General features: G+C 39.1%; 1 protein-coding gene across 7 annotated transcripts in view; it reads left to right on the top strand.

The window, feature by feature from the left end:
- Nucleotides 1-24,026, top strand: part of RERE (arginine-glutamic acid dipeptide repeats) — a 254,066-nt gene that overhangs the window by 80,880 nt on the left and 149,160 nt on the right. For all 7 annotated transcript variants that reach the window (XM_055799961.1, XM_055799963.1, XM_055799956.1 and 4 more), the window contains exon 3: nucleotides 16,474-16,544. In XM_055799961.1, the coding sequence (XP_055655936.1) occupies nucleotides 16,474-16,544 (71 nt within the window). The remainder of the gene's footprint in view (nucleotides 1-16,473; nucleotides 16,545-24,026) is intronic.

Below are 24,026 nucleotides of genomic sequence, written 5' to 3' on the forward strand. Positions count from 1 at the left end.
GAAGAGGTACAGATTGGATATGGGAAGCGTGGTTTGATGTGGTGCAGGGAAAGACGCACAATTAGTTTTATGTGGATCCTGAAACATCTGGCCTAGTACATGAAAAAATAGGAATGTGTCTCTGCCGCCTTGAGATGTTTTAGGCCAGGGGTCCTCAAACTACAGACCACGGGCTGGATACGGCCCCCCAGGGTCCTCAATTCGGTCCCCAGTATTTAATGAACCCCCCTGCCCCCCCCCCCCCCCCCCCCCCCCCCCCCCGCCCCCGCTGGGGTTGGGGGGGGGGAACCAAGCAGCCGCAGATGACTGCCTGCCACTTCACCCGCGCACCGGCCCCCTGGTTAAAAAGTTTGAGGACCCCTGTTTTAGGCAGTCACTGTTTGGGACAGCTGTTGGGCTTTTTGGTGCTTTTTTTTTTTTTTAAGGTATGGGAAATCTTTGTCAGTGGGATGGAAGTGAGATATTGCTACTGGAAAACACAACTTGAGTACTACTTTTTCTCGATTTATGGATAAAGTTTTGTTAGATTTCTGTCCTTGAGTGCTGTTCAGGAGGCACTGTAACCCTATAAGCTATTGTCTGGACAGGCATCAGAGAAGGAGAGAGACTGGATTTGCAGGTCAGGTGCATTGTGCACACAGTGCTGTTCAGTTGTCACCAAGTGTATCAAAGTGAGATCTTATATACTTTTCATACGTTCTGTGATCATAGAGTATGTGGCCATTTTTCAAAGGGAGCACCTCATAAGCTGGGAAATAGTTTGCAGTCTTCAGTGTCTCAGATTTGAAGCCTGCAAATGTTGGGTTATTGCGCTATCAAAATGAGAAAATAACAAAAGATATGGTGGGTCATCTTTTGTGTGAATCTCCAGGCCTGACATCAAAGTGTCCTGTGGAATGTGGCCAGCAGGGTTCCAATCACAGTGGAACCAGAATTATATTTACCAAAGATCTAGTTGGAATGAGATTTCTTCTAGCTACCTTAGAATCCAGTCAGTTTGGTTAGCAAGCAGGTATTAGAATTTCCAAATTTCTAAGCTTTAGGCTTTACTGGCATTGTTAAATGTTCCCTTTATTATAACTGCTTGGAGATGTTTTACATTGTTGTAACTGAAGGAATTTGCTGAAATTCTTGTTTCAATCTGCAAACCTCCATCTTTATAAATATATATATAAACAAAACCCAAACAGAAGTGCTTCCTCCCTCCATTTACTTTGTTAGGAAGTGTTACAGTAGTGTTTGTGTTGAATGCTAGTGAAATTGAAATGCAGGCGTTTGGCTCGTGGTCTGACAGTGATTGGCTTGTATTTGACATTGACCCATATGTTTGTTATTCTTATAGATGCTGCTTTCCCTTTATTCTGACAGCTTTACCAGCTGAGAAAGGTAGCCATGCTGGATTAAATATAGAAATACATGTAATACAAACGTGATTTTTTTTTTTTTCATATAAACACTGAAGTTATGGCAAGTGTTTTCTAGACTGCTAACATTTTTTTTTTTTGGGAAGTTAACACTTTTCTGGAAAGTTTTAAAACTTGAATGTTATGCTTGGATAGAAAGAAGAAATGCAACAACTGTATGTTTTAATTTTAGGATGTCTTTGGCCAGTCTATGTTGCGTGGATTGACCAAGTTTACAATGGAGAAGTGCATTTTTGAATGTGTAGTATTTTCTTCCCTCAAAAGCTTCATAGCTGAAATGACCATATATTCTGATGTGACAGACTGTATTTCCCTCTTCATTTGAAAGGCTGTTACCATTGTGATACTAGATCGTTGAAATAAACAGATATTCAGTGATAGACTTCCAGCTGCTGTAAATAGGAATAACCTCAGGAGCTGTGCTGCTTAATGTGTTTGAGTTCCCTTATTTTTCACACTTACACCCCTGTGTTTTCAACTTTTCTGCATATGTGAATAGTAGTGGGGAATACTTCCGACAATATTTTTTTTTAGCAGAAGAGATTATCTTTAAGACTTTGGTTTCAAGGGAAACAAATGCATTCTTTATCCATTCATCCTGTAGTAATTAAAAGGAGGAGGAAAAAAAAAAGGCCTGGACTAGTAAGTGAGTCTTAAAACATATCCGGAGGGTTAACAAAAAGATAAAAGCTTTAAAAAAATGTATAAAAGCATCACAGAAAGATTTTCTCAGAAGTTGATTGAAGTCTGTAGAAAACTGTTTACATGTGCAGCTGGAACTTGAGTTACTGTTCTGCACAGTTGGATGTAACAGCGGTTGTAATTTTTATTCTCAGCATTTGAGGTATTTCTGAAAAGTGTGTTTTTTAATGGTCAGGTGAGTAGGTGAGTAAGATTGTGTAGAAAATAAGGCTACATGATAGCATACATTGACTACTTAACTGCATAGAAATAATTTTCTGTGTATGTGCTCTTAGCATAAGCAGTAAACTTAAGCCAAACTGTAAAAACCCGACAAAATAAAAACAAAACAAAACAAAAAAATCAAACCCAAGCAACCCCCCTCCCCCCAAAAAAACCCACCAAACAACCCAAAACCCCACCAAAAAAACAACCACAAACACGCCCCCCCAACCCAACCAAATAAACTATGCATTTACTGAGTTCATATTCACTGTTATATGGTGGCAGGCATTGCTCTGTGTATGGACAGCTGTTGTTGCTTGACAGACGGAGTCTTAAGTGCAGATCAAGGTTGATCTAGCATATGGATTCCTCTGGCTTTGTTTGGCTTTTGTGTACAAATCATGAACAGCAGCATGAAGGAGGTGAGGGTACCTGGGGCTGGGGACTGGATATCTGGGATCGGGGACATTGCTTAGCCAGTGTTGGTCTAAACAGGTAGTTTTTCACTATTGTCTTTGTTATTACATAAAATTGTGATGGTATTTTTGTAACAGATTAATTGTTCAAGTGGGGAATTTTAAATACAGCTTTATAAGGTTATTGTTAATACTTCTTCTGCGAGTCATCCTCTGTGTTCTATCACAACAAAACATGGGCCTTGCACAATAGAAGATGTACTGCCTTTGACTACTAGAAGTGAAATGGATTGTGACCTCTATAAACATATGCTGTGTACTAAATGAACTTCATGACGTGTTCCTGAGAAGTTTGTAATGCAAAGTATAAATACCTTGTAAAGCTGCGGAGTTTTGGAAAGAATTACAGGATGAATGTGAAACTTAACATGAGCATCTTACTGACATTGCTTTCTTTGTGTGACTATGGCAGCTGTAGTTGAAAACTTGTGGTTAAACTACCATAGGTAACTGAGGAAATTGGACGTGAACAGTTTTGCAGACCTGCGTTAGGGAATTATTTTTGCAGAGGAGAAATATAGCAACCTAAGCAAAAAGTAGTACTTTATGGGGAGCACAGCATGCCATTATGGAATTAGGCAAATGGAAGTTCTGAAATAAAAACACAGTGGAAATTGTGGAAAAATTGGACTAAGGGGAAGGAATTCCGTGAAGTAGTGGTTTTCAAGGAGTGATAGTTTGTGGCCGCAGTAATTGTTCATGGCCTGTCCTCAGTTTATTTTGGTTAAAGTAGTGTGAACTTCTAGTGTATGAATTTATCAGCCCTTTTTCTTATTTTTAGTTTGTGGAAGTTGCCATCTCTTCCATGACAATTAGATAAAAGAAGTGTTTGATCAATTATAATAACAACACCTGTATACGCAGTAAACAATTTCCATTTTAGCTTCTGTACTGGGAATGGTGCTACGGGTTCCCATGTAGCACAGCAGTTTATGCCAGAACATTGCTTTAACTTGCATCTGGAGATTCTTCTGATAAGTTAGGTGAGTGAGTGAAATATAATCTGTCAAAATGTTGATCCTGGGACTAACCTTTGCTGCTTCATTTTGGGTTTCAGGTTTTGTGCCAATATCTTGGAAATATTCTCGGGGGGATGGAGGAGAGAATTCATGGGTGGGGAGGTATTTCTCTACAGGTTTGACACTCGGCACTACATGTAAGTGGGCTAAGTGAAGAGAGTGTGTTAAAGTGAGCCTGCTTTTTTTTGGGTATTGTTTCCAAGTGGAATACAAAATGCAGCAGGTTAAATGTAACTACAGCATTGATGAAAATGAATTATTCTTTAAAAGTTTTCTCGGTTTTCATGTTACTGCATGGTGGGCCACCCTGGTAAGGTATTTGTGTGTGTAACTGTATATCTTCTAACTGATGATTGAATTATTTTTTTCTGTGATATTGTAAATTTTGAGCAACCTATTTGGTTTTCCTTTTGTCCTAAAGACACATAGTTTGTATAAACAATATCCAGTAGCAGAGCACGTGTTGCTCTAAACAAGCATCTCAAGTAAATTGAACTACACATGGAAGTATTTTTGCTTTGTTTCAGCATTGGCAGGAAGAGTGGATCTCTCTAGTCTCTTTTGTTCAAAGTCCAAAATGTGTTATGGATGCTTTTACAAAAAGCAGTAAAGATATTTAAAGCAAGAAAGCATTAGAAACCTTGCTGTAAAAGGAGTGCCTAGATAGACATGAAAGCTGATACAGATTTAAGGCTTAGATTTGTATTGTTTGTTTAGGAAAGAAATATACCTAAATACAGATATGTATGTATTTTTCTTTGGCTTGGAAGTTTATGCTTGCATTATTACTGTGGTGATTGTACTCCTCTTTTCTTAATAGTGAGGAAAGCGTCGTTCTGTATAAAATGAAAAGGCATCTCAGTGCTATTTACAAATTTAAACAATAGGAAAACAATTTTTTGTTTCAGAAAATACATATTGATTTTTTTTTCAATAGATCTTTTCAGTGCTGCTAGGTATTTGCAGGTAGGTGACTTATCGGGTTAACAGACTATTGGGATTCTAACATACGGTTACTTGATGAGAGTGTCTGTATTTGTATCACAGCAGGCTTTGAGGCAAGAGATTGCAGTATTTGGAATACAGTATTCGGTAAAAAACATCCTTACTCAAGTGACACATAGTTTTCCCTTTCTGAACATGTGTTTCTGTTAAGGGCTGCACCAACAACTTACAAAATGGATTACTCTTTATCCATTTGTCTAATCGGGAAGATGAAGTGATGGGTCAATTACTAGGGATGTAGTAATGGCTGTGACTGTTTTTCTGGTTGAGGGCTACACAAATAAAGCCCATCCATGTTTTGATGAGGTATTTTGTGTTGCGCTCTAATAATCAAGAGCGTAGCTAAGGGAGAGAAGTTAAGCAGCCGTTTGGTGTTTGTGGTGAGCTGGGGAATAGAAGAGTTTTCTCTTTCAAGTCCTCTTGATGTGCTTGTTTTGCCTACTAGAGCATGGAGTTATAATTATGCATGGTCCAATAGAAGAACTTCTTAAAGCCATATAAAGATGCCAGTTTTCACATTAAATATAGCCTCATTGGCCGACTATGCCATTGATTTCTTCTGACACGATTGATTCATTACCAAAAGTTGGGAAACACAAGTGAATGGAAAGTGCATGAGATGAAAGATTCTGCGTCTCAAGTGATAGAGATTCTTGATCCCTTAATCTCTTAAGATTTGTGTATGCATTAGCCAATTGCGTGCGCTATTCAAAGACACTGTGGAGATCGTTCGGTTGATTTAATGACATTTCAGGATCTCTTGGTTTCCTGAGGGTTGCTATTAATGCTTGTGTTTAAGGTCTCAGAGAAATTACACCACACTTGGGACAATGGCTATGGATAATTTGCACATTAAATATTTTTTAATAGAAAAAAGTTAAGGGTATCTAAATCAAGTGAGGTCATGTAGCAGCATGGTACGTTTGTGGTGTTGCTTGCCTTTTGTGTATTCCGCAGTACTTCAGAAGTGAGTCCCTATGAAAAGCTTTTGAAATGCATCCAGCTCAGGTTTGAGGGATGTGGCTATGTAGGCATTTGTATAAGATCAGTGAGAAGTGTTCCAGCAAAAGTTTGCTGTGACCTTAAAAGATCAGAAAAGACTATTTTGAATGGCATGCATGCAGTACAGCTTATCTGTTGCTAAAGAAACAGCTCTTAGACTAACTGATTTTTTTTTTTTAGCGGTCTGCTCTCTTATTCCCACCCCTCCTCCCATTTTATGTGTTCAATTGGAAAAGAAAAACAATTATAGGACAGGAGGATACCCTAGTGTCAGTTAGTGGCTGAGCATCTACAATGTCTTTGTTTTCAGTGTGGTATTGTTTGGTAACGCTACTTTCTCTAAGTGTATGGTGTACTTTGTGTCAAAGTTGTTAACAAAGTATGTCTGAATGCATCTTGCAAGAACAACTGTATGGTGTTGTGGATGTGCATGAAAAGTGCAGAAAAATAATTGGTGTGGGAAATAATGTAGTTGGGTGTCTGAACTGCAGAGCAGTTGCTTTTACAAAATTGGGACCTGCAGACTACAATTAGCTGTCATTAATTTTGTTGAATAGAAATATGTTCCATTTATTGTACAATGAGGAGCCAGACTTGAATGAGTTTAAATAGATTAAATCTAAATTATACTGACAGTCCATTAAACAGCAGCAAAACCCGTTAAAGAAAATGGATTCACTATGATACTAGTTTATAATAAAATCATTTGTGAAATAAAAACTATAGTCCAGGCATTTGGAGTACTCCTGTGAGTTTCAAATGAACACGGTAAATTGGTTGAACCATTTATTGCAGAACAGGGCTCTAGCACGTTGTTTTCTGACAAGGAGCCAGCAGTGTTGCTTGAAATCCGCTCAGCAGGAAGTGACACTAAAAGATCAGACTAGCAAATTGTTTGTCGTCAGCCATATGGGGGGAAGAGAGGCAACTGTATAGCTCCCTACCTGTCAGTGGTAATATTTTTCCAGTTAAAACCATGTGTTTGTTATTTCTGGTGCTTTCTGCCCTGTGTCTTTACATTTGTTACTAAACCATCATGCCAAGTGTATGGCTGTAGTTGGAGGTCTGTTTCCATTATTGACCTTTGTTTTCAAGACTTTAGTAATTCTCCTGTATTTGGAATACAGGAAAATTCCAGTGTCGACATTGAGAATTCATTGAACGTTGCAAATATTTTTCTGATCCTTTGAAAGGCACTACTTGGTTATTACTGATATGTAACTGCTTAATGTGTCATGCTCCAAATTGTTTTTAACTATTCTGGGTGGTGATGCTGATGGTGAAAGACTGTGGCATTTAACTTTTCAGTTAAATGAGACATTGAAATGAAGAGCCGTGCTGCTTGGAGTTCCTGCTAGTTTTGGCTTGGGCAGAGGTATTTCTGGAGAACTGTGCAGAATTGCCTTATGTTTCTTCACTGGTTGGCAGAGGGCACTAGGACGCTAAACTTTTTAATTTCAGACACCAGAATGGAGGAATGTAAATATCCTTAAATTCTGGGATGTAAATATCCTTTAATTATTTGCCTATTCCATGACTTGTGTTCAGCATATATACACACACACACATAGATGTAAAAACTGTATCTCTGTCTCTCTCCTTCCCAAGTCCTTATATATATGACTCTGTAAAGTCTATAAATAAAATTATTTATCTACCAAAGAATTGGAGTCTGTGTCAATAAACAGTTGGATTTTGTTTTCTTCCTTAAATCCAGGATGGTTGTGACGAAACAAACATATTTCACAGGGCTTGCCTGGACACAGTCTCTTCATCAGTTTCTCACATCATCATACAAATTGCTACTGTGGGGCAACTGCATCTGTAGACTATGGGAGTGTAGGGATAAGTGCTGTCTCTGTATTAGTTAGAGAGGTGGTAGATGTGAAACAGGAGTGTACATGTGTGCTGTGGGGATAAGTATACCTGAAGCATGTTTTTTAGCACGCTGAATGGTTGAATATAGAGCATGTGTTACTACTGATTACGTGAGCCTGATGGTTCATCTGGTTGGTTGTGACGGTGTAAGAGTTGGTGTATGAACTATCCAACACTGGTGTCCAATGAGCTCCCTTAAGTTATAACGGAATTATTAGAAGAGTGGAGTTTTTTTACATACCTGGCATATTGTTTTTCAGAACATCCAACTCTAACATAGAATATCTGAAGGAAAGCAAAATAAGGGAAAGAATGTGTAATCCAGCAAGATACTGGGGTGTCAAAACTGGAAAGTTAGTGTGTATTGGAACTGTAGTTGCTTACAGCTACGCTGTGAAGTCTGAGCTTGTGACTGTTGAAATACGATGGCGGGGGCTTGCAGGCAATTCTTTGGCAATGGCTTTCAAGGACTATCTTTCCAATGGAAGTGTGGTGCTGTGCAGAGAGCCTAAAGCTTTGTTTCTTGGATAATGCAGGTGTTGACTCATTAGGCAAAACAGAAAGGATTCTAATTGCAAAGATGATCCGTACATAAACTACGGCGTTTAAGGTGATAAAAGTTTGTGTGCTCAGGAAAGTGAGGTGGTTGCGGTTTTTTTCCTGAAAGATCTTTTCAGTCCGTGTATTCAAGCTCTAATTTTAAAACCAGCTCTTAGTGTGGGAATATTAATGTAACCCTTCAGAACTAGGGCACATCTGGTGAATACCACAAGCCCAAAGGCATAATGACTCTGTACCATGTGTCTGAGAAATACTTCATCTCCAGCGGGACACTTCACACGAAATGGGAAAAGTAAGCAAATGCACTCGTGGTTGGAGACAGGCAATGAATTCCACTTAGCTGTGCAGGGGACTTTTATTTCTTTATTCTGTTTTGCCACTGTAGTGGCAAAGGGTATGGAAAGCCCTTTATTTTCTTTTTTCCTTCCCTGCTCCCCAGTTGGAGAGTTTGCTGGTTTGTCACCAGTAAACTCTGTGGTTTAACAGATGAGGTGGTTAACTTGTCGGAGGTAGCCCTTTGGAAGCTGACACGTGCATGTTACCTTGCTGTGGGGAAAGGCCACTAGTGCACCCATTTCTTGTGTGGTTACTTGCTTCGTGCTTGCTGTTACTGTTCAGTAAAAAAAATTAACTTACACTTTGGTAACTGTGTAAGGATGTCCAGAGCAACATTTTTTGCTTGCTATATTTCACCCTGTAGCTTATTTTACAGTAATTTCTTTGTGGTTTTGCTGATTTTTCGCTGAGTCAATGTAGATAGGCATCTCCTTTAGTTTTCTTTACTGGTATGATTTTGTCTATAAAGGGGGTCATGAACCTTGCCTAACAAAACACATCCTTAAATTCAATTTTCAGATTGACAGAGCAGCCAACACAGAATGTAGCTGTTGACGCAACTGTAATAAGGACTAGAAAGGGAAAACGTGGTCTGGGAAGGGAAGGAGACTTGAAGGGTTTGGAGGTGGACAGAATTACAGGCAAAGAAAAAGGCTTGACCACTGCCTTGCAAGTTGAAGGGAATGGGGAGAAGGGAAGCGAAAGAACAGGGGTGCTGCAGTATGCAGGGGAGGAACTGTGTATGTTTAAGCTGAGGCCTCCTGTGAGACTGGCCTTCAGTCAGCTGGGGACTGGGGGAGGATTGCTATAGAGCGCTGGAGGGCCAGGCACTAGGTGTGGATCCAGTGTACTGGTGTTGGTGAGTATTGGTTGGCCTGAACTGTGGGGTTTTTTGTAGGGTTGTTTTGTTACATTCTCAGGGTTTCTGTGCCAACATGTATTGCCCTCAAGTTGCCAGATGTCAGAAGCAGCAACCAAGTCCGCTGTCTGACATAGTACACTTGGAGAGGGCAGACCAGTGACTGACTTAACTTGGGTGAGTAGGCATAAAGTGAAATGGCTTAATTACAATTCTGGGCCACTCATAATCCCATGATTGTACTAAGATGAGTAGCATTTTGAGTATGGGTTAGTATGTATTTGAAAACCAGGGGGCTAGGCATTGTATATCCCTGCAGAGCAGATTCAATGGACGTGGCGCTGGGCCATTCAACTGATGACACGTTTAATTTAGGAAATTTATAGTCAGTTTGATTTTTGTTGGGCTTCTTGAGTGGAAAGGATTGAATGTTAAGGTTAGTAGGAATGAATATTAATATTGCAGGAGCAAATAGATGTCCAAAATGTACCTGTACTGTGAGTTCCTTTCTAGAATAATAGATGTTGAAATAACTGACTAGAATTTAAGTGTCTGAAGGGAGAGTGCATGTGGGTTCATTGTATTTTAGGCTGACAGCCTCAGGCTTCAGACTTCCATTTAGTGTGAAGAGAGTACATGTCACTCAATTTATATGAACCTGCTGATCAGGAAAAAAATTCAGAAGCAAGTGAGCTTGTCTGCATGAAGATCATCATTATTTTGTGATTTTGAAGTATTTTAGCTGTTTGAATAACAGAGCATCTTTTGGATGGGAAGTTGCCCATGGACCAGCAGTGTGCCCTTGCAGCCAGCAGGACCCTGGGGTGCAAGAGGAGGAGGTGGCCAGCAGGTCGAGGGAGGTGATCCTCCCCCCTCTGCTCTGCCCTGGTGAGGCTGTGTCTGGAGTGCTGGGCTCCGCACTTCGAGAGAGGCAGGGACCTACTGGAGAGGGGCCAGCAGAGGCGACAAAGACAGGGGACTGGACTGTCTCCGTTACGAGGAAAGGCTGACAGGGCTGGGCCTGGTCAGTCTGGAGAAGACGGAGATGGGATCTTACCAATGTCTGTAAATATCTTAAGGGTGAGTGTCAGGAGGATGGGGCCAGACTCTTTTTTTGATAATTCCCAGTGACAGAACAAGGGGCACCGGGCACAAACTGCAACACAGGAGGTTCCATCTGAATATGAGGAAGAACTTCTTTACCTAGAGGGTGAACGGAGCACTGGGACAGGCTGCTGCGAGAGACTGTGGGGTCTCCTTCTCTGGAGTCAATCAAAATACACCTGGATGTGAGTCCGTGCAGCTTGCTCAAGGAGACTCTGCTTCAGCAGGGGCTTGGATGAGATGATCTCCAAAGGTCCTTTCCAACACTGACTGTTCTGCCATCTTTTTTAGTTGTCACAAAGCGACAACAGATGCTCAGGCTGCTTTGTGTTCAAGCAACAGTTATGAGAATTGACTGAAGTTGTATGGGTCTGTGTAGCCATATAGAGCTAAAAATATTCCAGAAGTACATGATCAGTGGGGAAAGAAGGTGCAGCAGGTCATTCCAGTGCACTAAGGGTAAGGAGAGGCTATTCTGTGTTTTTCATTGGTGTCAATCTTAGCTATACAGGTTGGGTGCATTAGAAAGAAGATCAGCTGTTTGTCCTAGCTTGGGTCCACATCAAAGTTGTTCTTGAAAATAATATATTTGTGTGTTGTATTTCTGGTAAATGAAAGTAATTGCTCTGTACAGTGAGTTTTGAGTGGCTAATGTGGATGCATGCGTAAATGTTCTCCTTTTGGCATTTTTCCAGTTTCTAGTGTTAGTGACATTGCTTTGCACCTGGATTAACTTGTTTTCTTATCTGTACGGCCTCTATTGCTTTGGAGGCATGTTAACTGGATGTCATCTCTGTTTTAAATCTTGCAGGCAGCCAGCAGTGCCTTACTTAAATGCAGTATACCAGTGAGTCAACATATCCATAGCAGATGCCAGGTTATCTTAGTCTTGTGCCAGCCATTTCAGAGGGATGCTTAGCTGTTTATTGTGTTGTCTGGTAACTCTGAATCAAATGAGGCTTGCAAAACTGAGATATTAAGAAAAAAAATCTTGGAAGTTGTGGTGTTTTCTGTATCTGAAATCTTGCAGCTTTTTTCGTGCATGCCCCAGTGAATCCTGAGATGCTTCCTGTGGAGCAGTGATAGAACACCATGTAAATGCATGATTCACTTGGGATACTGAGCAGCCGGTTGTGGTGAGAATAGGGGTGTCTAAATAGAGTGATTAGCCAAGGAAGTCTGGGATAACAAAATGGTGCAGGAATACTTTGATGTGGTTAAATTGCTGTAGCTTCTGAATAAACCAGATTGAGACATACTGTATCAGTGCACGGAGACAAAGAGGATGCATTTGGTGTGTTGAGAAGGTCACCTCCCAAGAGAGACAGGCTTAATAGCTTCTGTGGGATTTTCAGGATTTTGGATAAGTGCTATATGAGTGTGAGTTACAAGTCAAATTACTGTTGTTCTGGTGTTGATGGTTGATTACATACATGATACTTCAAGCTTTTGAAATGTATGTGTGAGCTGTTGCAGCAGCTGCTACTGTCCTAGCTAGGAGATACACAATTTGAAACTGGTTGTTTGGAAAAGGCAAGTTGTGGTTGAAAACAATGGACATAATTCTTCTTGATTCTGCAGAGATACTGGAGGTTGTTATATAAAACTGTTTATTGTTAATTTTCCTACTAAAGAAGAAAAAAAACAGTCAAGTTCATAGTGCATTTTACATCTGTGAAACTTCTATGCCTCTTGAGGCTCCTGGTGCAAGACATTTGGTCTGTCACATAATGAAAATACGCAGCAGAAAATTTCAAACTGATGCTGCTTATATAGATACCTGTGTAGCCATGTCTGTTTAGCAGTTTCCTGTGATACCATCATCCTTAAGATAAATCATAAATTTAGTAAATACTTGGTTAGTGCTAGCATTTTTGAAAGGTTGTACTTCTGACCATCTCTCTTCCTCTGCTCTAATGCTAGAGTGGTATTAAGGATTCATAATAAATCCAATATATGAGCTAACTCTTTCTACTGTTCCCTTTTGCTATGAAATTCAGGATTAGTTTCTCTGAAACTTTATTTAATGCTCATAGCACAACAATGTCTCCAAACACCTGCCTTTCTAGTGTTGATGGTTTCACTCTTAGTTGGTTCCGTTATCCAGTTTGTCTTTATTATCACTCAGTTTAGTTGGGGTTAAGTTTACATCAGGTCAACACCTGGTAAAGAGATGCTAGCTGTACTGAAGTAGAATTCTTTTGTTCGCATTTTTGTGGAAGAGCTGTGCAGAAGTTCTCAAAATGGGTCAGGACTTCTATGAAACTGTAACTGATAGCAGTTGTAGGGATGAAGGTCAGTAGTGGTGCTTCTCATGTAAAAAAGGCTTTTAAAACTTGTGGCCTGAGAAGTCATTAATTATTTTCAGTGCCTTTTTTTTGGATGCTGTTGTAATGAATGATCAAAACGTACTACAGTAACAGAAAATCTCAAAGATTTCATTTAAATTTGTGTAAGTTAAACAACATTAACTTCCAGTTAATAGGGGAGGAAAAAACCCACCCAACTGCTTGATTTGGAACTTGCATGCTAAATTCTGGTTCAGAACACTCAAACTGTGAGTTGTTATATTTGTGTGTCTTCTAGTGGGGATGTGGATGCAGCTCTGCTATAGTTACGTTCCTTTTTTACAGTTGGAGAACTTCACTGATGCTGATAAAATTATGATTTCAGATTAATCCAGATTCTTATCCTGTGTCTTTGGCGTTTACTATAAAGTAAGCAATAGTTTGTCAGTTTGTAAGTGATCTGTTTTGTCAAGCGCATTTGACTTTTATCAAATGCTGTTGCAAAGTGGTTAACAGTGCAATCTGCAATGGATGGAGAGTGGTGTGGTAAAGGAGCCTGTTTTACAAATAGTGTTGCAGGTAGAAATTTGACACTTGGATTTACATGCTTTGCCTCAGATGGTTACTATGGTTATGTGATAAACCAGCGGGAAGTGACTCCTTGGTTACAAAGGACAAGTATTAGAGAGGGCGCGGTTGCTGTGAGTCTTCCAGGTCACCCTTTGGGCACTGTCGCTTTGCCATCAGTTCATACATTTCTGCATGTGGTTGTGAGATCCTCCTGAGCAGGTCATCCCTTCTGTGAACTTGAGCTCCATGAGTTTACTTTTTGAACCTAGTCACAACTAGGTAGTATTTGTGCTGAATGGGTTTTATTCTGAAGAGGATGGTGTGAGTAACCTAACCCTAGCCCAGTACTGTTTTAAAAGCCTCTGATACTTGAGTTCTTGCAGCAAGGTTTTGGTGACAGTCGCACTGATTGCGTTCAGCTGTTTGCTAGCCTTTGTGTTCTCTAGGGATGTAGACCGCTGTGAGCTGTGCTTGTCACTTGATGAGCTTCTGCAGAAGTCAAGCTGACCTGCCTGACTTTGACACTTACGTGCTCTGACCTCAGCCTGATCTGTAACCTCCTAAAGACCAGCATCTTTTCCAGCCTAGATTGAAATCATGGGTCAGTATAACTGAGAAATACATTTGGCTTTGAAATCCATCCATTGAATGTGGAATTTTAGCGATACTGATCAGCAGGCTTGATTTGAGACTAGTACGTAGAAATTATTTCATAGCCTATTGAGGAAAAGTAGTACTGCTCTGCTGTCGTGGTTTTGCAGTTAAAAAGTGTCAATTTGATGGGTAGTGCCTGTAATGAGGATGCTGGAGGTGAAGAGTTTTGCATCTGAAATGCAGTGTACTAGCTTTCTGGTATAATTCCTCTGGGACTAGTTTTTTAGAAAACTTAGGTACATTGCCTTCATGTACTACTGACATGGGACAAAATAAAGGCCTACTTGCAAATTTGCAGAGATGATCTGATAACAGAATTTAGGCAGATAAGGAAAGATACAGAAAAGGAAGATAGAGGAAAAATAATTTCACTATTTAATTTTAAATGACTGGTAAAAAAGCTAGTACTATTTCTCAGTTTTTTCCCCTCTATCTGTCTACTGAGATGGAGAGGAACATCGTCTGGTATAGCAAAACACAGATTCTGTGGCTGTGACGTTTCTGTGTAGGAAGGGTTTTGGACTGTAAATCAAAAATTCATTTTCTTGCTTTATCCAAAAAACCCCCACAACTAATATCCCCCTGCCAAAAAAAAACCCCAAACCCAACAAAAACAAAAAAAAAACCCAAAACAAAAAAGAAACCAACCTAAAAACCCCAAACCACAAAACAAAACCAAAACTCCAAACACCCCCCTTCCCCAAAAACAAAACCACAGTCAACCCCCCCCCCCCAAATAAACCAGAAATCACCCCAAAAAACAAACGCAAACCCACAACTCTCTGAAATATCAGCTTGTTGCTTGTCTACTTCAGGCTACAATTTCTTGCCTGTAAAATGAAGCTAATGGTGTTCTATTGGAATACCAGTATAATCTAGTGTTGCTGGGTATGACTGTGCTTGTAGCCAAAAGCAGCAAGTGCAGATGTGCATGGTTGCAACAAGCAGTGCAGAATTTGGGGAATGGTGCTAAGTGCATTTAAAGCTTGGTTTGCCAGCAAAGTTGCTTTGATCCTGGCAAAACATCAGTTATCTAAAATGAATGAAGATGGGTACTGTACACCTCTGTCTCATTAGGGCAGGATATTGTACTGCTGCAACGTTTAAAATCAGATGCACAACCATGTAATTCTGGCATATATTATTGAAGTGCTATTGATTTGAAATGCCTGGCCTTTCTCCGGCTTGGTCGACATAGCTGCTAAGACTTTTCCGGCGCTTTTGATAGTCCTAAGGTACTCGTGCTATATTTTTCTTTTAAATTAACATTTGAGTTAGCTCTCAGTGGCGAGTGAATTCCTAAATACAGGTTGGGTTTCAAATGATTATTGAAGGGTTACTTTTTTTTTCTTTCAGGAGGAAGATGTTTTATTGCTATGAACAATGCCAGTGCATCCTTAGGAATGCTCTCTGTGGAGCAGACGAACTAAAAAAATGTTTGTCTTGACCAACTTTTAGATTTTACAAGACTCGAAGCAGGGTATTAGTTGTGTTTTGAAACATGTCTTATAAAGCTCTTAAAACTTTGGATTTTTTTCTGTAGAAATATAGAAAGGGTCATGGAAAATCATTCCCGGAATAGCTGGTATTCTTTGTATCCTCTGTTTTCAATAGTAGTGTTACCTATTTGAATATGAAAGGAGACTGCAGTGACTATCTTTACATATTTGTTCAACTTTGGGAGTAGCATCTTTGCCTTCTAGCAAGCTGTGTCAATTTTTTGATTTCCAAGGTCATTATCATTAATCAGGCGCTTCTTTTCCATCCCTGTAATTTTATTCTGAGGCACAGCTTTTGTTGTGGTAATTGCCAAGACTGTTTTAAATACATCAGCCCTTATTTTACAGCAACCTTGTAGAGTCCAGTTGTCAAAAGCAAACAAAAATGATTACTCAGTTTCTGTCATGTCAAATGTAATTTGAGAAAGCTCAGTCCTTCCCTGAGGTAAATCTAATTTAGTTTCTATTGGTTGCCTTGGTTTTCTTCACAATTAGAAGAGAAAATTTGTTAGTGCTGGGTTATTAACAGTAGCAAGCTAACCACAAATGATCTGATTGGTTTCCTGTCTTATTTTGATCTGGTTCATAGGTTGTGACCTGGTCATTTTTATTAACTAAATTCAGAATGATCTTTATATAGACTTCCTTTTGTTTTCCAGCAAAATGTCTATTCAAATTAAAGTCAACTTTTATGCAGTTAATTCCCTTATTTGTTATTGTAAAGCATCTAGTTTCTATTTTTAGATCACACTTGGAATAAATTACACGTTATGTAAATGAAATGGTGTTTCTTTCTAAGCTTAAGCTGTTTTTTAATTTATCTCGTGTTTATGTTCTTTCTTGGAGGTACAGAAGTTAATTTCCATTGTTTTAAAATCTTGTTTTTTTAAAGATTGCGTATATATTGAAAGTCGCCGGCCGAATACCCCATATTTCATCTGCAGCATTCAAGACTTCAAACTGGTAAGGAAAAATTTCACATCTGTTCCTTTCCCCTGCCCCATACTCCAGTGTGATGGCACTATTTATTGGTCTGTATCTCTTCCTGTAGCTCCTCACTCCTTCTGAGTAAATACTTACTTTCTGAAATAGTAGCTGTTTTGCTATTACGACAGCAATGTGTCTTTGTTACAGACTTAGTTTACTGGGCTGTAGAGTTCAAATTGTGGTCTACATAATTTTAAGGTTTTGCAGCCCACAGAAATACTAACTTTGAGTTGAGTGTTTTGGGGAAATTGTGGCTCAGGAAGTTAAGTTTTTCCTGGGAAGTTAAATTTGGCGGTGCCTTTACCTGTAACTATATGGCGTAGCTGTGTAAATGGAGGTGTGTGGGCTGACTTGTGGTGGCCTGTTTACTTCAGCTGATCTGTGGACTGACAGCTGAGGATGCAAACAGAGTAGACCAATATGTTGTTTATTTTGGAAAAATATAAAATAACATTTAAGAATGCTTTGGCACTTTGTTCTTCAGAAATGAAAAGTCAGGGACCTGTGTAGTAACAAATTAGTTGGAGTTGTGGTTTGCCCCTTTTGATCTGAATTTGTACGCTTAAAAGGTTAAACAAGTTCCTTCGCAGAATGCTGGAGCTGCACAGGAAACCACTTGCTGCTTATGCGGTGCAGAGCAGGAGGCTGCTGCCCGTTCAACACAGAGGGCACCTGTGCTTGTTTTAGACTTGGCAGTGCTTTGGGTAGTGTAAGCAGGATACTCGGAAAAGGTAACTGTTACTGCTGATCATCTTGCTGTTGTTGGTTTGTGGAAGTTCTGAATATGTAATAAACTGTCCTTATTATTCCCTATACATAGTCTACAGGTGTAGATCGCCTACTACCTGTTGCTACCAGAATGTATTTTCCTTTTCTAAGCTTTCTTACTCAAGTCTTCCATTTTACTCCTTAAAAGTTTATTTTGTAAGACCACAGTGAAGCAAAATGTGTACGCTTTTTTCAGTATTGATGTCCATGGTAGTGCTTGGCATTTGTGGACATGTGCTCCCCCTCTACTTTTTTGTCGTTTGAAGTTGTTGTATTTGAGTTAACAGGTTGTAGCAATGGGTTAAGCCACCATTGTACTACTATTGCACATTAGCAGGTGCTTTTGTGTCTGACTGGAATTACAATGTGATAGTTGCCATTCTGGGCAATGAATTCCTGCTGAGTTGCATTAATTGCTTAGAAAATTAACGACAAAAACTGAAGCTTCTGTTGTCAGCATTAGTCTTGTACAACACATTAAAGCTGTTTCCAAAACTGTGGGAAGCGTATTGCAGTATGTTTTAGTACCTTTAGATATTTTTTTTTTCCCCTCTTTTCTCATGTGTTCTGCATGTGAAGGATATGACATCAGGGCTGCTGGCAGTTTTGCGTATTTTTTCACACAGAAATAGTATCACTATTTTATGTTTATTTTGCCTGCTCTGAGTTTTTTAGTTTATCTATTAGATTCCACCCCCTCACCCCCCCTTACTAATCTGCGTACAAGCAACTTGTAAAAATGAGAACAGCAAAAAAACCCTTGATGCTGATCATACTAGCAAAAATGAATCTTTGATGGGTTTATCACTGATTTTACTGTTGAGGGAATGATATATAGTGGAAAGGACATTTGATTTCTCTTCTAGTGTGAGGTACCAACAGGAAAACAGTCTTGTTTTGCTTTCAACTAAATAGTCAAGTGAAGCAGGGAAGTTAAAGTCAACAGCTTTTAAATCTTGCCTGCTAATTAAGTACATTATCGTGTTGATTGTCATAAATTTAAAGTTTTTGGCTGAGTGTATGGGTCTTACCCTATACTTTGTGGTGTTGTAGGTGCAGGTCAAGCATAGGAGTTACGGTGGTGTTTCACCGATTAAAACCAAAGAAAGTGAACTTGTATTTAAAAAAGAAAAAAAAAAAAAAAAGAAAAAAGTGTTAAAAATCACAAAGCAAATGCTGTCTGTTACACAGGCACATGCACTATTGTGCAAAGTAAAAGGTACTGAGGGTCATTCTGGGGATGAGGCTAGAGTACCATTCAGTTCATTCTTGAAGTAAACAGAGATTTAACTTGTTTTTTCCAGTAAGATCTTAGATCATAATTGCATATGATTTTACGTTTACTGCAGAACTAGAAACTGGTTCTATGAAGTCTGGCAGTTTCTTCTAGTTTAGTGTTCAAATTTCCTTCATTTGACAGGCAGATGGCAGGAGGCAAAGAAGGTAGGAGCAAATACTGAAGTATGGAGTAGTGTATTTCCTGTAAATGCGCTTAGTTCCTTTCATGCTACTCAAGTTGTATTAGAAACAGCATCTTTGTGGTTAGAACTATTTTTTTTTGTCTGCCTCACTTTCACAAATACCATGTGGAAAATGGAGTGAGATTGTTTATAACTTACTACTGGTAGTATGACTTCTAGTCATGCTACTCCAGAAGCAGATGTCGCAAATAGTTTCAGAGCAGCTTTGCATTCTAGCATCTAGATCTTGTGACTCGGACAAACCCGTAACTGTTCCATGCATGCTCTCTGCAGTTCCAGCAATTATGGCAGGTTAAATAGTGTACTTCGCATTTGTAGCTCATGCTTCTATCACATGTTTCTCTTGACATTAAGATGAACCAGTTTGACTTAAAATTATACTAGAAGGGCTCTTCTGCTTTCCTGAAGAACAATTGTACTTCACCAGTGGCCATAAAATCCTTGTGATGAAGCTTTGCTTACTAATTTCTTTGTAATCTGTCTCTGTTGCCATCCTCTGTTACGTTGCTGTGTGTTGCTTTGCATGAAGCAGAGCTGTTATGCTGCAGAGGTTGGTCATTCCCTTTGTGAATTTTATTACTAGTTGTATTATGATAAGCTGAGGATAAGAGGAGAGCAGCAGATTTGGTTCCCAAGCATTGAGGGAAACTGGAGGAGCATAGCTAGCTTTCTAGGTCTGTCTCTGGTGTCAAAAAATCAAATGGTGTGTTAAGGCTGGCGGTGTGGGGAAAAAGTGATTTGCTCGGTCCAGCTTAACTATGTCAGAAACTGTTAGGGTAACATTTATCCTCTTTTGTGTTTACCGTTTCTGTGGTACTGGGTTCCTTCAGGCTTTCTGGGATTCATGTAAACAACTTTGTGGAATTGAGAAGCAAAATACCATTAACTGTGATGTGTTGTGTCTTAGGGAAACTGTCAACAAGAAGTGGTGCTCTAATTGTCCTTTCTGGTCTGCTGTTGTTTCATTACTTCTGTAACACAGGTTTCACTCCAAGATTAAGACCATTTTTCAAAATTGCTTCCAGTAACGTGTTGATAGTATCATGTGTTCTTGAGGAGAGCGCTAAACAACACCAGCACCAAATGATACGATACGGTATGATAGGAGTACTGCTCTGCTTATGTGAACTTCGTAGCATGCTTATAAGAAACGAGTGACTGTTCCTGCAGCTGGGAAACCACTTTGAAAAAGTATTGATGTGCAAGCTGTACGAGCCTCCTAAAACTCTCCTAGGGAATAAAGATAATGACAGAAGAGTCTTCTGTTCCGTGGTTGCTTGTCCTTTTCTACTCTGTAGTGCTGGCCATGACTTCAGAAAACTGTTTAGCATCTACTTGGTATAATGCACTTAAGACCTTGACAAGGAAAATACACACTCATTCCTGGTCAAACTTCATAGTTTTTATTATGCCTAGTTCTCTGATACTTAGAGGGAACTGTGTTAATCTAATGAATCTACCTGGCCTGTAGTTGTGGTAGGTTTTCTTGGTGGTGTAGGATGTGTGTGTGTATGTTTTTTGATGTTTGGTAGGGTTTGGAGATGATGAAACTGTCAGTCCTTAATATGAATGCTTATTGACATTCCTTTCTCCCATAACTGTCTGTGGATACAAGTGGTAACTCCCGCTCCTTGGGGAGCTAGCACGCTTCACTTTTCCCCCACTAATGATATGTATAGAATAGTCTTTGTGAGAAAGCCTTCTTTAAAAGCTCTTTATGGCTTAAAGGCACGAAGACTACAGTGGGATTGCTTGGAGCTTGTGAGTGTATGAACTTCTAATGTTGCAGTGGCCTAAGGTCTGCCTTGTTGTCATTTTGTGTTTAAGCTCATGGTGTTACAGCTTTGGTCCTAACATCCTACTACTCAGGTTCTATTCTGCTCCAAGTTCAGATTTGTCTTGCGCTTTTGGAGGCTTAGTTCAGGTTTGGGAAATCTCTAGTTTTACGGCAAATGTTCACGTTGAATCATTTCGGGATCGCTTGCAGACATGCTGAGCATTCCCATCTTCCATTGAATTCAGTTGACAGGGAGAGTACTCAAAAGCCAGAGGAACAAATCCAGGAGTTTCCAAGTGTATTACCTGGTCTGATAATCTTGCGATTAATTTGCTTGTAAATTTGAGTTTGCACAAACAGAAATAAGATTTTTTTTTTTATTTAATTAATTGATGGTGACATGGTAAATATGAATGGGAGATAGTTCGGTAGCTTGTGGCAGCTTAAGTTCCCTGGTGTTTTCCTGCAATATTGTGTTCTGGTTTTAGAATTACTGCGTGGTTGAGACTTATTTTAATGGTGAATTTTTAAGAAACTAGTCAAATTCACTTTGTTGTTGTTCAGAATAATGTGTGAACTTTCTGCTTGTGTCATTTTCAGTGGAAGATGCCACAGCAAGTACAAATACTTCCTTTTACTTTGCCTTGCCACAAAATGACAATTGATGTGAAAAACACCTTCGACATAGATACAACGCCTTTCTGGAGTAGTAGTATTTTTAGAATCCAAGGGAATTCAGTGCTTGTTTAGGACCTAAGCAAAGGGCTAGAAATCAGGAGTGAGGTGGCAGTGAGTGTTTTTAAGGCACAGTGTGTTGGATCTCTTCTGTTATTTTTATCTGTCTGAACTTTGCTCAAAAAGAAGACGGATGGTATGCAGAAGCTGGGAGTAAGTGAAAACTCACATTTCAGCTGCTGGCTGCATGCTGAGATCTGAGTGGGTTCAAAAACCAGCTGTCTGTTGTAAGCCTTTTAGGTTCAAAAGTTGATAAGATTTCAGGATGGATGAGGGAAGGAGTAGTAGCGAAAACACACAGCTGTCTGTCTGTTTTTCAGCAAATTAAAGTGTAGTGTTGGTCCAATTTGTCTGTTGAATCTGATGCGTCCTTATACCATTAAAAAAATGCTCTGTTTTTTATCGGGTCATATTTTTAAGCTTTTGCCTTCTAATCTATTTTGTCTTTGCATAATCAAGGATTTTGCTGCAATTTCTGTAGTGTCCACTAACTGGGATTTGCTAAATAGTAAATTTTAGTTATGGCATTAATTTTGACAAATTCTGTCTTCGGGTTCATTCTGTGTTACAAACTCTCTAGAATTTATACCAGTATCAGATAATTTGACAGAGAGGCACAGTGATCTTTTTACTGGCAATTTGACAAACCATCTCAACTGTGTTTGTAAGATATTCTATAGGAAGTCCATCGGTCAGCAGAATTTATCATAAAGTTTGATGGTTCTTCAAAAGGCAAAAAAAATGCTGCCAAACCCACTGTAGCCTGATCTAAACCAGATCTGGTTGGCAGAGCTTCCTCTGTACAGAGATCCATTAAATTCTACAGAGATGCACAGATCTAATACAGTGCAATAACAGACCTGCTGGATAAAAACATTTACAGGTTTCCACACGGTGTCATTATGTTAACTTTTTTACTGTACCAGATGTCTTTGCTAATAGACTTTTTATAAAGTTAATTTAGCCTTTTTTCTTTTTTTTTTTTTTTAAAGATAGCAGTGATTGCCCTGTAATTTTAAATTTATGCCTGGAAATACTCAGGTATACTTTCAGTATGGCTGTCATCTGCTGATGACAAGAGAACTCTCAAGTGCTAAGAATGTGTGTGCTTTAATTTACGAACATGAATTTTAACTTCTCTTTTTTTTCTTTTAACTAGAAATCTTGATTTCTGCAACAGTAGATGGTGATTTAGTTAACCCATTTTTTTGGGAAGGGGAGCGGCAGGAATTAGTGGAAAAGAATTGAAAGATAGGAAGGGAAGTGTATCCTGTGAATCTTGTCTTGCTTAGAGAAGGATTTTTTCCCAGCTGCCTATAGAGTCAAATTGCTTAAATAGAAATTAAGAGCATATATATTCTCCAAAGCAGAATAGTTGTGTGGTGCTTAAAGGGAACATTAGTTTTCTTTTTAATGAGATGTAATGCTGTACTGCAACATATAATGCAGCTTTTGTTGCCATAGTGTTTCTCCCCAGTAGAAAAACCAGATGCGCTTTTGTCCAAGCTGGATCACTTAAAGGTACCCACTCTTATCCAGTGCTTCTGGTGTTCTCTCAAGGCAGCAGTTCTGTTGAGAAGTGACATACCAAAGACTTAGAAATACTAAGTAATGTTTCATTAAGTAACTAATGTAAGTTTTTAAGTAAGAAACATTAAGTAATGTTTCAGTAGCTCTCAGGCTATTTGTTAGTTAATTGTGATGTTTTGGGTTTTTTTTGTTGGGAATTTTGCAGAACATTATAAAGAGCAAGTTCTTAGCAAATCTGTTGTTCTGTTTTTGCCCTCATACTGAAGTGTGTACTATACTTGTGAATGTTGACTGATACAAGTACAGCTTCTTTTTTCTTCCCCAGGTGTAATATGCCATAAATGCTTTTTCCTTGTTTGCTTCACCAGTTTTGAATTATTTAACTTAATAAATTTTAAAACTGCAATTGCCTTAGCCTATCAGAAGAGTATGTGATAGTTGTCTACATTAAAAAAATAAAATAAAATCCCCAAACAAGCTACTAGATTTCTGCCCGTGCCCCCTCCTCCCCTCCCTGACTGAATTATTTTGTGCTGTTTGTGACCCAGAACATTTTTTAACCTCTGTTTTAGTGCTAATTCATTTTGCTCTGGATTAATACTATCCTCTTTCAGGATTCAGGACCAGATTATCCTTAAGGACTTTGATTAGGAACAAACCGTGGTGAAGCAATGCTTAAATCTGTGTTTGCTTTATTGCTTTACATGTTTTAAGTGGTTATTAGTTCCTTCTCTTTCATTTTTGCTGCTCACATTAGCTCTCAGTTACTTCCTAGTATATACTCTCCCTCCTTCCAAGCAGGAGTGCATAAGGGCAGCTGAACAATTTTGTTCAAAAAACAAAAACGGTTGGGTTTAAGTGGTCTGTAAATCTGGGTTATGCAAAGTTATGATTAACTTCCGAGCAACTTCTCTAACCTTGTTTTGTTCCTTGGGAAGCACTTCCTTACCCATGTGTTTTAAGCCTGTGTTACCCATCTTACAATGCCAGTTACTTTAATTTTTTTTAATAAGAAACAGTAAAATATAATTGGAAGGCTGGAATATGTGATTAAAGCTTGTAAAAGGGCATAGTGATGTGGCTTTAATACTTCATTGACATAACTTGACTGCTGAATAGCTATAAGGAGGAGGAAAATGGTGTTTTGTAGGGTAGTGAAACTGGGAT

The sequence above is a fragment of the Falco peregrinus genome, chromosome 3 (genome assembly GCF_023634155.1).
Source record: "Falco peregrinus isolate bFalPer1 chromosome 3, bFalPer1.pri, whole genome shotgun sequence".
In the NCBI taxonomy this organism is placed as follows: Eukaryota; Metazoa; Chordata; class Aves; order Falconiformes; family Falconidae; genus Falco; species Falco peregrinus.